The sequence below is a fragment of the Muntiacus reevesi genome, chromosome X (genome assembly GCF_963930625.1).
Source record: "Muntiacus reevesi chromosome X, mMunRee1.1, whole genome shotgun sequence".
In the NCBI taxonomy this organism is placed as follows: domain Eukaryota; kingdom Metazoa; phylum Chordata; class Mammalia; order Artiodactyla; family Cervidae; genus Muntiacus; species Muntiacus reevesi.
In genome coordinates, this window is record NC_089271.1 from 9,183,612 (window position 1) to 9,199,781 (window position 16,170).

General features: G+C 46.7%; 1 protein-coding gene across 1 annotated transcript; it reads left to right on the plus strand.

Moving 5' to 3' along the window:
• Positions 1–773: 773 nt before the first annotated feature.
• HCCS (holocytochrome c synthase) lies at positions 774–10,494 on the plus strand. Its single transcript, XM_065916302.1, has 7 exons — positions 774–924; positions 1,506–1,655; positions 3,992–4,143; positions 4,929–5,077; positions 5,845–5,964; positions 8,114–8,200; positions 8,990–10,494. The coding sequence occupies exons 2-7, from the start codon at positions 1,538–1,540 to the stop codon at positions 9,186–9,188; spliced, it is 825 nt and encodes a 274-aa protein (XP_065772374.1). The 5' UTR covers positions 774–924; positions 1,506–1,537; the 3' UTR covers positions 9,189–10,494.
• Positions 10,495–16,170: the final 5,676 nt, after the last annotated feature.

Genomic DNA, 16,170 nt, shown 5'->3' on the forward strand with positions numbered 1-16,170 from the left:
TAGGCTTTTTATTTACATTTTAAATAACAAGATAAACTTACTTTAATTTTAAAGTAGTAATGAATAGTAGTATTTTGAGACAGAAATAACAATTATATGTAACATAATTTCTCTGTAATTGCTATCAGTGCCACATATAGCTAACACTATCAGGATTTGTCGCCTGCCTTCCTGATGGTAAAAAATACTTTCTGTTAGAGGCAAGCGAAAATACAGACCTTCAAATCCACACAGATGGTTGGATGGCATCACCGACTCAATGGACATGAGTTTGGGTAAACTCTGCGAGTTGGCGATGGACACGGAGGCCTGGCGTGCTGCAGTCCATTGGGTCGCAGAGTCGGACACGACTGAGCGACTGAACTGAACTGAACTGAAATCCACACAACCTGCTAAGACCTGCGGAGCCGAGAACTTTTGTTCATTTCTGGACCTCCAGATTCGGCCACAGCTCTGCATACCTACTGATGTTTCTTGAGTCATTACTATAATTAAAACTGACGGGTTACAACTTAAAAGGTAGAAATTTTAAAACTCTTCCAATGCAACGCCTCCGCAGCTTAAAGCGCCTCTCCCTACGGAAAGTCTCCGTTCAAGCCGAGAGGGCTCGGTCGGTTCCGCCAGGAGGGGCGGGGCCAGAGAGGGGCTTTACCTTTATAGGCCGAGGAGGACAGGAGGGGCGGGGCCTACTCCATTGTGATGGACAGAAACCCTCCCCCTTCTGCCGGTGCGCCCGCCTCCCACGCGCCCGGAAGTCCTGCCTTCGGAAGAGGAAGTAGCGGCGTGAGCGAGAGCCGGCGGTGACCCGGGCAACAGCGGTGACCGAACGAGGGGAGGGGAAGGTGGTGGCGGCGGTTTAACGCTGCCACTCCGCGCCGGAGTTGGCGGTTAGAGGCGGGACCGGTAGCCGGGTACAGGAGTCAGGTGCGGAGGGGCAGACTGGCTGAAGCAGAGGCCGGGGGCGGTGTCTGGGATTCCCGGACTCGACGGTGCCACGCGCGGGGACCGTGCGAGGAAGATTGCGGCCGCGCTGTGCCCTCCGCTGACCTTTCCTTCCTTCTTGGCGTCTCTTTTCTGCGCCATACTCTTCCCAGTCCCCCAGCCCCTTGCCTACCCCTAGTGCCGCGGGTCTAGTCTGGCCTCGGTGGGTTTCCTCTCTCATCGGATCACCACCTCGGGACCCTCTTTCCTCCAACCCCGGGCCTACAGCCCCCACGCTATGACATGGTTTCTCAGGGACTGTCTCACTTCACCCGCCAAGTCCGCACACCCTTAGAAACGTCCCCCTAAAGGTGTAGATTTCACACTAGTATGTCCCAAAGGGGGTGATCTCTTAAAGCTGTCCCTCATCAAAGTGGAGGGCGAAGTGGAGCCCCTGCCCAGTACATTTCTATAAAGGTGACAAGAAGGAAAAACAAGGGTTGGCCAGATTAAGAATACTAAGGGAGTAGGGGGAACCCAGGCATCAAGCACTCATCTCTCTGGTTTGGCCTGTGTGAATTTAGAATCGCTTGGATTCAACACTGCGAGTCCCACCATGGGCTTGTCTGCATCCACCCCTGCTGCTTCGGTTCAGACCTCTACCCCTGCTGCTTCAGATCATCAGACAGCAGCCCCAACGTCTGGATGCCCAATGCATGAAGGGAAAGTGAAAGGTAATGGACCATTTATCTAGAAGATAAAAAGAGAATTCTCAAAAAGAACTCTGAGGAGGCGGTATAGCATGCTGGTGAGGCTCCTAAGGCCTGGGAGTGGGGTGACCTGGGTTTGGTCCTTCTGTTGTTACTACAGGGTATGTGACTGTAGACAAATTACTTCTCTTAAGTCTTAACCCATCATCACCTGTAAGCTGAGGATATAGTATTGCCCAGGGTTATGGTCATGACTGAAATTGTGCATAAGCGAGGAGGGATTGCTCCATACATCAGCCCCCACTCCAACAATTTGCTATTGTCTACTTTAGTGGGTTTTTAAGCTGGGGAGGCAAGCCCCCCTCAGCCCAGAGGACACTTGGCAATGCCTGGAGGCCTTTCTGCACGTTGTAACTCAGAGGGGAGGATGCATCTAATGAGAAGACAGGAGTGCTGCTAAATATCTTCCAATATACAGTGCAGACCCTGCAACAGACAGTCACCTGGCCCCGGATGTCGAGAGTGCCCAGGCCGAGAAGCTTTGGTCTAGATCATGTTGTCTTTCTTTATCCAGACAGCTTTACTCCTCCCTCTGTTGGATTACTCTCTGTGTAAAAAATAAGTCATTGTCTGATGGACTTGCTGTTCATTTTTTTAGTGCAAAAGTGAGACTTGAAATGCTTTCCTTTTTCATTGGTCCACCTGCCGCTTTAGACTGTCTTTGTAAAAGTATGTCCTGAATCCACCAGATGTGTGACTTCTTGTTTCCAGACATGAGGGCAGGAAGCAGTTAGCATGCTTACCTAGTGCTGACGCTTCCTGTGTTACAGCTGTTCATTCCTTCGATCGGCCCACAAGAATTTGCTCCCTGCCCACCGTGTGCCAAGCACTGAGTGGTTTTGTGTTTTTTCCACTGAGAGAACAGCAGTGTCTAAAACAGACAAAAATCCTTTGCCTAGTGGAGGTTGCATTCTCATCCTCAAAATCCTGGATGGTACGCCTCCCCCCCACCCCTTGTTTCGTAGTTAAGGAAACTTACAAGTCACACAGCTAGTAAGTGGCAAAGCCAGGGAAAACTCTGGGGCCTTGAATAAAGACCAGTCCAGAGCTCTAGGGTTTCTCCTTACAGGCAGAATGGAGGCAGACTTGGAAGAAGCAGGTGTGTGTCTGTTCTGAGCATCCCCAGAAAGCCACACAGCCCTGTCTAGGCTCTGATTTCATTTGCTGTGTTCCTAGGAGAGCTGTCAGATGAATTTGCATTAGGAAAGATGGGTATCTGGAGGACACTGAAGGGGCTACTGGTTCTCTGATATGAAAAACGTAAACAGGATTTTCTTTCCAACACCAGTTGGGACCAGTGCACCAGAAGAGCCTGGCGAGGAGAGGGGTGGAACAAGTCTCCCTCCACCCCTCAGTAGATAGCTCTGCAGGGTCCTCGCAGAGGACCTTTTGCGTGTAGGGCGCCCAGAGTTCCGTGTCTCCTTGGTGTTCACTGTTGCTGCCTAAGATAAGGGTTCCTTTACACCAGCTGTCTTTTCCTGGGCCATAGCTCTCCCCTTGCCTGCCCGCCTCCTGTGTCTATACCGCTTTCCCGGCCCACACACTTGTTTCCAACAGCACCCGGGATCCTTGGGCATTGACTCCCCCGCCTGCTGCTGTTCTCGAAGTGGCATCTGGATCCCATGTGGACTGGGGGACGTTTTCTTTAGTGAGTGCCTTTGCTTGATGAACTTGCTATCCCCTGACAGTGAATCGCGCCTTGGCCAAGTGGTCTAGTTTTCGTCCTAGAGCAGGACACAAGCACAGCAGCATCCTGAATCTTCTCCACGGCCCTTTTGGACGGCTCCTCTGCTCATTTTTATCTCCTGTCCCCAGTCCCTGAGAGGAGACGTCCATAATGGAAGCCTGGCCTCCTGTGCCCTGGTGGGAGTTGGGTCTTGTCTGGAACTGGGGAATAGAAACGTCGGGGAGGCCCATTCACGGGGGGCCCTGCCCCCAGAGGTACCTCTGTAACAGCTCATAGCAATTCCCTGCTCCGTTTCCTAACACCCTGCTGTGGGCAGTACCTACTCTTGCCAATGCTGAGACTCTGGGGCTTTATTTTTCTTGGGAGAGTAACACAATAGGAGAATGGGTACCCATTTCTTTTCCAAGGGGAAGGTTAATTTATGGAGCCTCTTCCTGGTCTGTAGGATGTTAGATTGTCGGCCGGCTTAGCTCTTGGTAGCTGTGACCAGTAGAATCCTGACTTTGGCTGTGCTGGTGATCCCCGGTCAGACATTTGACTTTTGGGGGCCCAGATTGAGAGCCAGATGTCCTGCCTTTGTGGTGACAGTGTTTTCACCCTTCATCTCTTTCAGGCTGTCCAGTGAATGCCGAGCCGTCGGACTCAACCTGTGGGAGCAAAACGAGCTCTGTGCCTGCACACCAGGAGCGCGCCTATGAGTACGTGCAGTGTCCCATCACCGGCGCCAAGGCTGGGAACAAGGAGAACCTGGATCCTGCTAACCTGGTAATCCTCGACCAGCCCCTCTGCCCAGAAGTTTTTAATGTAGGGATGCTCTTACAGGCTCCCTAACTACAGGCTGCTACGATTGATCCTTCTGTCCTTTTAAAACGGAGAAGTCTGATTTTTCATCCATAGTGAAAAATCTAGACTCTGTCACTAAGTGTAGTTTCAGAGAGCGCCTGGGAAAGCGATGGGCTGTCCCCAAGTGCCAGACCAGGCTTACCTGGAATCAGCCACACCAGAGGATGTTGCTTTGCAGGTAGAGTATTTGGTGGGCGGGAGATCTATTAGGAGCACGGCTAGAATTCGGAAAGGTGTTGCTGGTTTGGGGAAACACCATAGACACACTGCAAGATTGGGGTGCCTCTTAAGGCGCAGCTGGGTGCCAGCCGTGTGTGACTGCCAGTGACAGAATGCCATCGAGAAAGTGGTGGTATTCTGTTTTGTATATATATCAGTACACATACACATCTATCGCCCCATCTTTTCCAGAAATTTGTAGCAGTGCCTGCCCATCATGGTATTAGTTTTTCCTTTCTAATCCTTGAGAAAGAGACCAAATGTTTGACTGTAGCATGTATTTACTATTTATGTGAAGTCAACAAGGAAAAGATTTTCTGGGCTCTGACTTTTCACAACTGAGAGGCCTGAAACTGATGTCACTGGTTTAATAAGAAAACTGGGCTGTGTATGTGATGCCTTGCTTGCCAGGAAGTAATTATGTTGCTTGTTTCTACTTTGTATTTCCAACCTTTTTTTTTTTTTTTAAACCCACTTATTTTACATAGATGCCACCTCCTAATCAAACACCAGCCCCCGACCAGCCGTTTCCACTATCTACTGTGAGAGAGGAATCGTCTATTCCGAGGGCAGATTCAGATAAAAAGTGGGTTTATCCTTCTGAACAGATGTTCTGGAATGCAATGTTAAGGAAAGGGTGAGTGAGTGAACATATTCCTGAGGCTATAAATTTGCTTGTGAATCTAACCTTTTTAACATTTAATTTTTAGATGAATCTAATCTAAGAATTAAATGTTAGAGGTTTTATCCCCCAGGTGTACAGTAAATTTTTATACTAACGAACTGATTTTTCAGACTTAACCAGAATATAAGTGCAATGTATTAGGATTCTTCAGAGAAACAGAACTAAAAAGATATATATATCTTACTATATGTATAGAGATTTATGGTAAGGAACTGACTCATAGTTATGAAGGTGGAGAAGTTCCACAATCAGCTCTGCAGGCTGGAGACCCAGGAGTCTATATTTCAGTTCAGGTCCAAAGGCAAGAAGAGAAACCAATGTCCCTGTTGGAAGGCAGGCAGGCAGAAGGAGTTCCCTCTTGCAGAAGCTCCGCCTTTTTGTTCTTTTTGTTTTGTTTCAGCTTTTAGAGCTGGGCCGTCTCTGCCCATTTAAATGTTAATCTCATCTAGAATAATGTTTGACCAACTATCTGGGTACCCCATGGCCCAATCAAGCTGACACATAAAACTAACCCATCACAGCCAGTAAGTTTTTTTAAGCACCACTGCTACATAAAATACTTAGAAAAGGGGAATTTGTGATACTAATTGAAAAAGTGTCACTTGAAAAATCGAGGGATCCTTGATATTTGGATAAACCGGATTTTTGGTGACACAGTGAAATGAATACATGGCGTTCTCAGTAATCTTTGTCAAGTTTTACCAAATGTTCTTTCCTAGGTGGAAATGGAAGGATGAGGATATTAGTCAGAAAGACATGTATAATATCATTAGGATTCACAACCAGAATAATGAGCAAGCTTGGAAAGAGATTTTGAAATGGGAAGCCCTTCACGCTGCGTAAGTATGTTTGAGAGCTTAAAAAACCATTCTTCCAGCATCATTCTGATTTCATAGCTGCTTTCTATGAAAGAAATACAGAAGAGCTTTAGTCCAACACTGTGCTATTCTATTAAAACATTTTAGGTAGCAGGCCTGTCTCAGTGACTTGGTGACAGACTGCCCCACTCAGCCATGTAAAATGCCAACTATTTAATTATGCTCGTGGGTTCAGTGAGTCCCAAGTGCAGAAAGGACAGAGCAGGGATGGCTGCTCTCTGCTCCCTGATGCGTGGGGTCGCAGCCACCAAGACTTAGTGGTCAGGGATGGCTGGACAGCTGTGGGCTGGAAGCCTTCGAAGGCCCCATTTACTCCCCTGGTAAGTGATACCATGCCAGCTCTCAGCTAGGACGCCTGCCCATGGCCTCTATGTGGCTGCTTTGGCTTCTTCACACCATGGTGACTGGGTTCCCAGAGCTAGAGTTACAGAAAGCTCCAGGGACACTGCATCTCTGTGATGACCGAGTCTGGGAAGTCCCATGGTGTCACAAGCCTGCCCAGATGCAAGGGGAGGGGCTTAGACCCCAGTTCTCAACAGGAGGAGCATCACAGTCCATTCCAGGCAGAGCACAGGGGCTAGAAACTCTAGAATGCTCTCTGCCCCAAGGGAGCTGGGGAAGATTTTGTTCACATAGCAGCATGTATTGAATCCCCATCAGGAGTAAACATCAAGAGGCATCTTTGCACATGATCATTTTTTTGGGGGAGATGAGGCTTCCCTGGTGGCTCAAATGGTAAAAAATCTGCCTGCAATGCATAAGACCCAGGTTTGATCCCTGTGTCAGGAAGATCCCCTGGAGAATGGATTGACAGCCCACTCCAGTATCTTGCCTGGAGAATCCCATAGTCAGAGGAGCCTGGTAGGTTGCAGTTCACGGGGTTGCAAAGTTGGACACGACTGAGAAACTACACACTTTTTCTCTAGGAGACCAGCTAAATGCAGTGTGAGTTAGGGGCGATGGGCCATCAGTCTGTTCAGAGCCATGGTCCTCACGCCTGAGCTGCCTCAGCATCACCTAGGGGTTTGTTGCAATACTGAGCGCTGGGCCCCGCCCCCAGGGTTTCTGATTCAGTCGATCTGGGGTGAGCATTTCCAAAGTGGTGCCTGTTTGAGGGCTCCACCTGGAGAAGGGTAGGGGATGGGGGCATGTCTCCATGAAGCCAGATATCATCATGATTGGTGGCTCATGTTTTTAATTCATGGCAAAATGTGATTAACTTCTTGGACAAAATCCACTTAATGTGGAGACCTATGCTGCAGGTGTGCTGTTGTTAAAGCTGAGAATGAAAGGAGCTTGGCTAGTCCTCAGTTGGGGGCCCATCACACGTGGGATGCTTTGCTCCAACCCAGTTCATTAAAGAGACCTGTCTAGGCCAAAGTGTGTCTTTACAGTGACAGCAGCTGCCAAGACAAGTGGCCTCTTGTATTTTCCACTCCCCCTGCAGGGGACAGTGCTGTGTGCCTTATGCCAGACGACCAGGAGACTCCCCCCGCCCCACCCCGGGCCCCCGTGAGTTTGGGGGTTGGGGCTGGCAGGGCATCTAGAAAGTTCAAGCCCAGGGTCTGCCCAGAGAGTGAGTAGATTGTCTCAGCAGGACCCTGTGCCCCCACCCATCAGCTTGTGTACAGTTATTTAGAGAGATGGTCCAACACTGATTACATTAGTTCCTAGGGAGAGCAGCAGTTTTCCTCCTTCATGAAGGTTGCTTGTTGGTTTCAAACGAGAGAGGCGTATAGGGTTTTCTTACATTCATCTGGAAAAAACCCCAGCTGCTCTTTGTGCAAGAGGAGAGTTCCTGCCTGATACCTGACCTTTTTTCCTGCGAGTACACCATGTGGACAGGCCCTGACCCCCGACTCCTGCCAAAAGCAGCAGATGCTCAGAGGGAAGGGGAGGGAGTGGCATGCAGTTGATCCAGAAGTTAAAGCACAGCATTTTTTTAAGCAAATAGGGATATTTCTGTGAGGTTTTTCAAAGTTACCTTTCTCTAATATTATGTAAAATGTATACAGAAAAATGTGTGTCATGGAGAAACTGCAACGTTCGTTCTGTTTTTCAAGGGAAAGAGAGTTATCTTAATAGATACTTCTTCTTTGGGGATTTCTAGTGAGTGTCCTTGTGGTCCATCCCTGATCCGGTTTGGAGGCAAAGCGAAAGAGTATTCGCCACGGGCAAGAATTCGCTCCTGGATGGGGTGAGTGTCTGCAGAAATGTCCTGTTCCTGAGGTCACGGTCTGCTTGCTCTTGGCATTAAAACCAGGCAGTCGAAGAACGGCAGTGCCGTCTTGTGAACCAAGCTTCACTTTCAGCTGCAGACCTCTTGTGCTCCCTCCAGGTGGCGCTGGCGGGCAGCTCGCGGTTACTACCCGTCGACTTCTCATAGGCCTGACCGGAGTCACCTTCTCTGTGTTCTGGCGCTGTCCCCTTGCTCCTCCCGCACTCCAGCTCTGTCCGCCTGTGCACGCCACGCTCCCTGTTGTGGGGTTCACAGCTCCCACCTGCTTCCCTGGTGGCTCAGCTGGTAAAGAATCCGCCTGCATTGCGGGAGGCCTGGGTTCGATCCCTGGGTTGGGAAGATCCCCTGGAGAAGGGAAAGGCTACCCATTCCAGTATTCTGGCCTGGAGAATTCCACGGACTGTATAGCCGATGGAGTCGCAAAGAATCAGACACGACTGAGCGACTTTCACTTTCCCCTGCATTTCTGCAGGCGCCGAGCTGACCTCCCCAGCCTGGCTGTGCTTCCTGCCATTGACCTTCTTCCCTTGTAGCAGATGAGCTGTCCGCTGATGGGGGCGCCTCCCGCTTTCCAGCCCTACCTTCCCACAGCACTGTGGACCGTGCTTATCGAAGTCTCACCTTTCTTCCGAGGTGGACTCCGAGAGCCAGCCTCCCTACACACTGCCCTGCTGGCTTTCTTGCCGCCCAAACCCCGCTCAGCATCACACAGGCGTTGTAACCCCCACCAGCATGTCTTCATTCCAGGTACGAGCTGCCTTTCGATAGGCATGACTGGATCATCAACCGTTGCGGGACGGAAGTAAGATATGTCATTGACTACTACGATGGTGGTGAGGTCAACCAAGACTACCAGTTCACCATTCTGGACGTGCGGCCCGCTTTGGATTCTCTCTCGGCCGTATGGGACCGGATGAAGGTGGCCTGGTGGCGCTGGACTTCCTAAGCACTGCGTTGTCAGAGATGAGAAAATAGAAACAATTTTTTTTTCTGAAAAGTACATTAAACTATTTTCCCCAAACTGAATTGCACTCCTGATGTAACAGGGATGTCCAGGGGGTCACCCTGTCTTCCATGCCACTTAGCAAAGGGTACTCAGCACGTGCTCTTCTGAGTTCCGTTTGTACCTTACAGTTGACGGCACATCATTTTAAGTTTTCTTCCCATGTAGAGAAGTGGTAGGCCCTCCGAGTTTTTCCTTTAACTGCAGTATTGTCTGTGTATTTGATCTAAAAAGTCTAAACTTCTGCAAAAGACCTTTGCTGAAAATATGGAGAGAGCTGGTCTTTTCCCTCCCTGTTTTATTTTATTTTTTTTCCCTCCCTGTTTTAAATACTGATGCATAGATCTGAAAGCCCACGGGATGCTCAGCTTTGACCTGGTCCAATATTTTATTTAAAAGTGTTCTGTTAGGCTTTTTTATACAAGTTACCAGCATTTCTCAAGTCCATCTAATATAGTGGTGACCCCTGAAGAAAATATAGCCACACACTGGCAATGTACTCAGCCAACCTAAGGTGTGTGTGTCTTGCTCTCCAAATTCTTGCTGTTGTGATTTTTTTTTTCAGACTGGACCTTGATCCAGAATAATTTCAACTCCCCTACAACTTGATGGCATAAGTGTGTTGGGAGTATGTGTCTTAACTTTTTAAGTATTTTCCTTTTAATTCCCATTGTTCTGACATGTAACTGTGTTCCATGTAAGCAGGCTTCACTGTTCTGGCATTTGACAACTTACTCCCATTCTGGAGTTCATCCCTTCCCCTGCCTAAAGCCTTCCTCTTGTCCGCCTCGCCTGAACCTTGAAGGTCTGGCTGAAGTCACAACGCTAGGGATGGTCCTGTTCTAAAACATGGTATTTTATCCATTGCTAGAATTCACAAGAATATTTTTCCCAAATGTAGAATGGTTACATCAGCTCACTCTCCGTTCACATCTGTTTTTTAAGAGATTTCTGAGTTTGCCACTGAAATTCTTTGTATCAGTCACCCACACACTGGTTGTTCAACTTACAGCAGCATGATACGACTGTTGGTGGTTTTTGTTTTAAGTGTTTATAGTATTAACTCATTTATCCTGAGTATCGTGGAGTTAAGTTAGTACATGAACTTAGCAGTCTGGAGTGATTCATTTGGTATGAATGGTGTGTCTGTGTGGAGTTTCAAAAATCCAACAACCTTAAACTACGTTTCAAAATATTTGTGTATTTTCAAAGAAAATAAAACTGATACTTAACAGGTTTTGAAAATCTATTAAGAGTAATTTTATACTTCATCAGACAGAAATAATCTTTACAGAAATGACAGCTATAGTCTTTCTGCTGGAGGTAGCCATTTTCGTGATTGAGCACATACTTTTCATTAGCTGAGGAAAGGAGTTACTGTTGGCATGTTTTTTGGTTCTAAATGCCATTGAGTAAGTACAGGTTAAGGCATTATTATGAGAAACCAAGTGTTGTATCTGGAAACTGAAAATTGACCCACTGGCGAGGAAGCACCCCTTTTTAAAGGATTCTAATATTTCTTGAGAAAAACTACCTCTAAAGTAAACTGTCTTGTGAACCTGATGACAAGATACACCCTCCACCTGGGGAGAAAAGGGTGCAGCCTATTGGATGTTAGAGCTGCTTGGTGTCTAAATTATACTTGATCAGATCCAGGGATCAATACTCTGTTCTGATAGGAGATTCCATTTATAACTTGAAATCATTTTGGATATTCTCCAGGCTTTTAAGGTACGACTTTCGTCATAGGCTATTGAGGATTAGAACAAAGTACTGCACTCGAGGCTAAGGATTAGCAAACAAGGTGGGGGTGCCAGCTGGGACTGCAGATGAAAATGTAGTAGTGTTCCTAGTAGTGCCCTGACTCCCGTCCACTCTTGAAATGTTTATGACACTCTCCATCCTATCGGGAACACAAAAATGCAAAAGGTCCAGCCCCCACCTGCAGGGGACTCATAACCTTAGGGAGGACAGTCTATAAATGCAATGCTGATTTAAAAAGAGTTGTGTTAATCCATGGGTTAAATGCAAGTTCACTTAAGTATTTTTTAATATATATTGAATATACAGTTACCAATTTTTTAATGAGACACAAGTACGGTTTATCCCCCATCAGCTACTCCTCCTTAACTGAAGAGTTGCACATTTCACACCTTACCGCTGCAACAACTATGGGAGTTATACCATGAATCATTTTTGTCACCATAGGCTTGAGGCTGTGTGTGGTGATCAAGAATACTTTCTCTTGAAAAGATACCTCCACTCCACCCCACCCCACCCTGTTCACTGCAGCATTATATACAACAGCCCAGAACAACCTGTGCCTGCTCATGAATGAGTGGATAAAACATCATATCATGTGTGTGTGTACGTGCATACATGCTAAGTCGCTTCAGTTGTGTCCAACTCTTTGCGACCCTATGGACTATACCCTGCCAGGCTCCTCTGTCCATGGGATTTCCCAGGCAAGAATACTGGAGTGGGTTGCCATGCCCTCCTCCAGGGGATCATCCCCACCCAGGAATCAAACCTGGGTCTCCTGCATTGTAAGCAGATTCTTTACCATCTGAGTCAGTAGGGAAGCCCAATTAAAGCTCAATTTTTTTAAAAAAAAGGAAAAACAAACCCGTGTCCTGGGGGCAGACGGCTGGTTTAGAGCCACGTCTCAGCCCTTCACTTGCTATGTAATCTTAAGGTCTCTGGGCCTCAGCTTTCTTGGCCATAAAAAAAACAACTGAGTGGTTTTGTTTGTTTGGGATGCTGTTACAAATACCATCGACTGGGTAGCTTATAAACAACAGAAATTCATCACTCACCGTTCCCGAGGCCAGAAATCGTCAGAGTAAGGCGCTGGAAGATTCTGTGTCTGTAAGAAGGACCTGCTCCCTGGCTCAGAGATGGCGTCTTTGGGCTTGTTCTCGTGAAAGGGGAGAGCATGGGGGTCTCTTACAGGCTGATAATCCCATTCCTGAGGCTCCACACTCTTGACCTAATCACCTCCCAAATGACCTGAACCCACTGGGAGCCCACAGCCTGGAAAGGCTTAATGAACATCAGCTGGGCCTAGTCATTCACGAGGAAAAGGCGCGGCTAGGAATCAAAGAGGAACTGAGGAACAGTACCCACCCTTTGCCTTGCTTCTCCCAGATGAGTCTGTCTAAAGAGGGAGCAGAAGGTCTCCTTTTGATTTTGGTTACTCCTAAGAATTAGCTTGCTCTAAAGGAGCCCGTGTTTTTTAAAATTGCTAAAGGGAAACAGATGGGTAGCACTCTTTGACCTTTTAAAAACCATAAACATGACAGGGTGACATTTGGTTTTGTACTATGCCAGATCCGCTTGACAAAACTAAAGATTATAATTAGGCCGTTGTGCTTCTTAACCTGAGATGTAGCTCATGGTGTCCTCAGGATGACAAAGGTGTCCCCTCCATGAAAACTTCAAAGGTGCATGCCTGCTCAGTCCTGTCTGATTTGATTCTTTGCGACCTCATGGACTGTAGCCCACTAGGCTCCTCTGTTTATGAATTTTTTTACAGGCAAGAATACTGACCTGGGTTGCCATTTCCTCCTCCAGAGGATCTTCCTGACCCAGGGATCAAACTGACATCTCCTGTGTCTCCTGCATTGGCAGGCAGATTCTTTACCACAGAGTCACCTGGGAAACCCAACTTAATATGTCTTCAGATTAAAAACATTACAAGGTTATGTTTACTGCAAGTAAAAGGTATGCAAAATCAATTCAAAAGCAATGCATCATGTGGAAAGTATTCTAATATTTTTTTTCTGAAATCATGAACATCAGCTGTGCCTAGTCATTCACGAGGAAAAGGCACGGCTAGGAATCAAAGAGGAACTGAGGAACAGTACCCACCCCTTGCCTTGCTTCTCCCAGATGAGTCTGTCTAAAGAGGGAGCAGAAGGTCTCCTTTTGATTTTGGTATTGAAAAATAAAGTTTCTAAGAAAAGTTTATTTGTGGGGAGCCTACATCTATTTGGGCAATGAGGCTTATGTTTATAGTTAGCTTTTACTTCATGCTTTAACATATACATTGTCACATGTGACGAGGGCTGCAGAAACTTCATATGGAGTGGTATAACACAGGAATTGTGAGAAATGATTTCACCCGTTAACAGTTGAGTGGAGTCCTGATGGATGATTAAAGGATATTATCTTGGAGCTCTGTGCAGAATCACCTGTTTTTTAAAAAGATTTTTTATGGCCGCACACTGGGCCTTGGTTGCTATGCACCGGCTTTCTCTAGTTGCAACGAGTGGGCGCTACTCTCTAGCTGCAGGCTTCTCTTGTTGTAGAGCATGGGTTCTAGAGCGTGGACTAGGGAGTTGCAACACTCGGGCTCAGGACTGGTGGCACACGTGCTTAGCTGCTCGGCATGTGGGATCTTCCCAGACCAGGGATCGAACCCGTGTGCCCTGCATTGGCAGGCAAATTCTTAACCTTCAGACCACCAGGGAAGCCCCAGAATCATCCTTTAAACACGTTGCTATTCCTTTTACATTTAGGATGAGTTACTGTGACGAGTTCCTGTGGCCCTTCAATGGCTGGGTGCAGAATATTATCAGGATGGTTTTGGGGGGCAGGTAACAGACCCTGCTGGCACTTGCAACATTGGGTGTGTGCCTGGTCAGCTGTACCTCTCCAGACGACTCTGCCTTCCATGCACAATTTCAACTTCATCTTCATAGGTTTCCCTGGTGGTTCAGATGGTAAAGAATCTGCCTGCAATGTGGGAGACCTGGGTTTGATCTCTGGGTCGGGAAGATCCCCTGGAGGAGGGCATGGCAACCTACTCCAGTATTCTTGCCTGGAGAATCCCATGGACAGAGGAGCCTGGCGGGCCACAGACCACGGGGTCGCACTGAGTAGGACATGACTGAGTGACTAACATTTAATGGGCTAACTCGTTTCATCACCATCAGATGGCTTCTGTTAACAGACGCTGTCTGAGCTTTAGATCCTTGCTTATGGCTAGTAGATAAGAGGTGGGGTGGGAGGGGGAAGTCTCCCACAACACATGGAAAATAAGGTTTCTCTTTAATCATTTGGGTCAATTTGGTACTAAGCCTGTGTCCTCATACCCCTCCCATTTTACATTCCCAGGAGAGTGCCTGGTGCTTAGATTAACCAGAGGAATCGTCTGCAGAACACTGCAGTGCCCACTACAGAATTATATCACTAAACAGTGATAAAATCCCAATGATAAAATGAAAAATAACTTCATTATTTTTCCTTCACTCTCGTAGATAGGCGTTTCAAATCTGGAGGTGGTGGCTAGTGTAACAGAAGAAGACAAGCTTGGGGATCTTCATTTCTGTATTGACTCTCTGCATTGGCTAAGGGGTTTGAACAATCACTTTAGGTCTATAAGGCTAACTCACTTCATTCTTCATATGGCATAATAAGATTCCATTGTATGGATGGAGTACATTTTTTTTTTAAATCCGGTCATTAGTTGATGGACTTTTGGGTCTTTCCATAGATCCTCCTAAAGGTTCCTTTATGACCATAATTGTAGGTTTTATGTGGCCTATTTCTCTCACATTTGATGGACTGGGTGATGCTATGTTTTAAGCTAAGGAAAAATAATGTGCTTTGAAAACCTACTTCAGACTAGTGAAGTGCAGTGGATGCACTCTTAAAATTTCACACCATTCCTGGTTAACCAATGCTTTCTTTTTCCTCTATAAAATGGGCTTAGAAACAAACCAAAAGTCCATCAACTAATGACTGGATAAAAAAAAATTGTTGTCCATTCATATAACGGAATCTATTCAGCCATACAAAGAATGAAGTACTGATTCCTGCTACAAGATGGATGAATCTTGAAAAGAACGTGCTAAGTGATACAAAGGGCTGGAGACTGTTTGATTCTATTTATAGAAATGTCCAGCATAGGTAAATGTATAGAGGCAGAAAGTAGATTGGTGGTTGCCATAGTTGGGGTGAGGGAGGAATTGGGAATGAGTGCCAATGGGTTTAGGGTTTTCTTTCAGGGGTGATGAAAATGTTCTAAAACTGATGCTTGTGCAACTGTTACTCTACTGGAAACCACTGAAGTGTACACTTTAAATGTATCAAATGTCTGGTTTCTCATTATAGTTCAATAAATTTACCTGAAAAACAGGGGGAAAATGTGCTAGCTGATCCCTCTATTAACTGCCTAGTCAGTCTACCAAGAGTCAGTAACTCAGTTAAGTCAAACAAAAGAAGATGTGATATAAATGCATAAACCAAATCCATACCTACTAAGGAATGATTGATAAGAGTTGAAAGCAGAATCAGTACAAATACGGCCATGAAATTGGAAAGGGTTGGGGAAATACTGTAAAAATCCAGGAGAACTCTCGGTTCATTGTTTCACGGTGGTTTCTTCGATTTGCTGCAAAGAAACTGGAAGTGGGATGTTAGACAGTGGCTGTGGATGGACTAAGAATGCAAAGCTGGGCCCTCCCACACCCAGAGAAAGAAATGGCTTCGGCTCCACAGTGGAAACTTAGTAAACGGTGTCTGTTTATGTGCTGTTAAAACATAAGACAAAAATCATTTTATGATCTCCTGTTTCACCTGACTTAAAAAAATATGATTCCATACTGTTCAGGCAAAGTATTGCATTAGAGCAACATTTTGGATCTTGCTGCCTTTCCCCCTCTCCACCTCTCCCTCATCTGTGGTCTCACCAGCTAGATGCTCCTCAAAATTTTGTGGAGATCAAATCCCCTGGAGGGCTTGTTAAAATGCAGATTGCTGGGCCCCATCTCCAGGGGCCTGATTCAGTCTCATGAGAATTGGCATTCCTAAGAGGAGAGTGTGCCCAAGAGATGCTAACGTTGCTGACCGGGGTCTGAGCTTCACTGGACTCTGCATCCTTCAAATCCTCTGCGCTTCCACGCACCCCATCTTCACGATG

What these genes read in the sequence shown, in the direction of transcription:
- HCCS (XM_065916302.1), top strand. Translation starts at nt 1,538, where the DNA reads ATGGGCTTGTCTGCATCCACCCCTGCTGCTTCGGTTCAGACCTCTACC. An exon ending in TGGGAAGCCCTTCACGCTGC is followed by an intron (nt 5,965 to 8,113) that starts GTAAGTATGTTT and finishes GGGGATTTCTAG; the next exon opens with TGAGTGTCCTTGTGGTCCAT. An exon ending in AGAATTCGCTCCTGGATGGG is followed by an intron (nt 8,201 to 8,989) that starts GTGAGTGTCTGC and finishes TCTTCATTCCAG; the next exon opens with GTACGAGCTGCCTTTCGATA.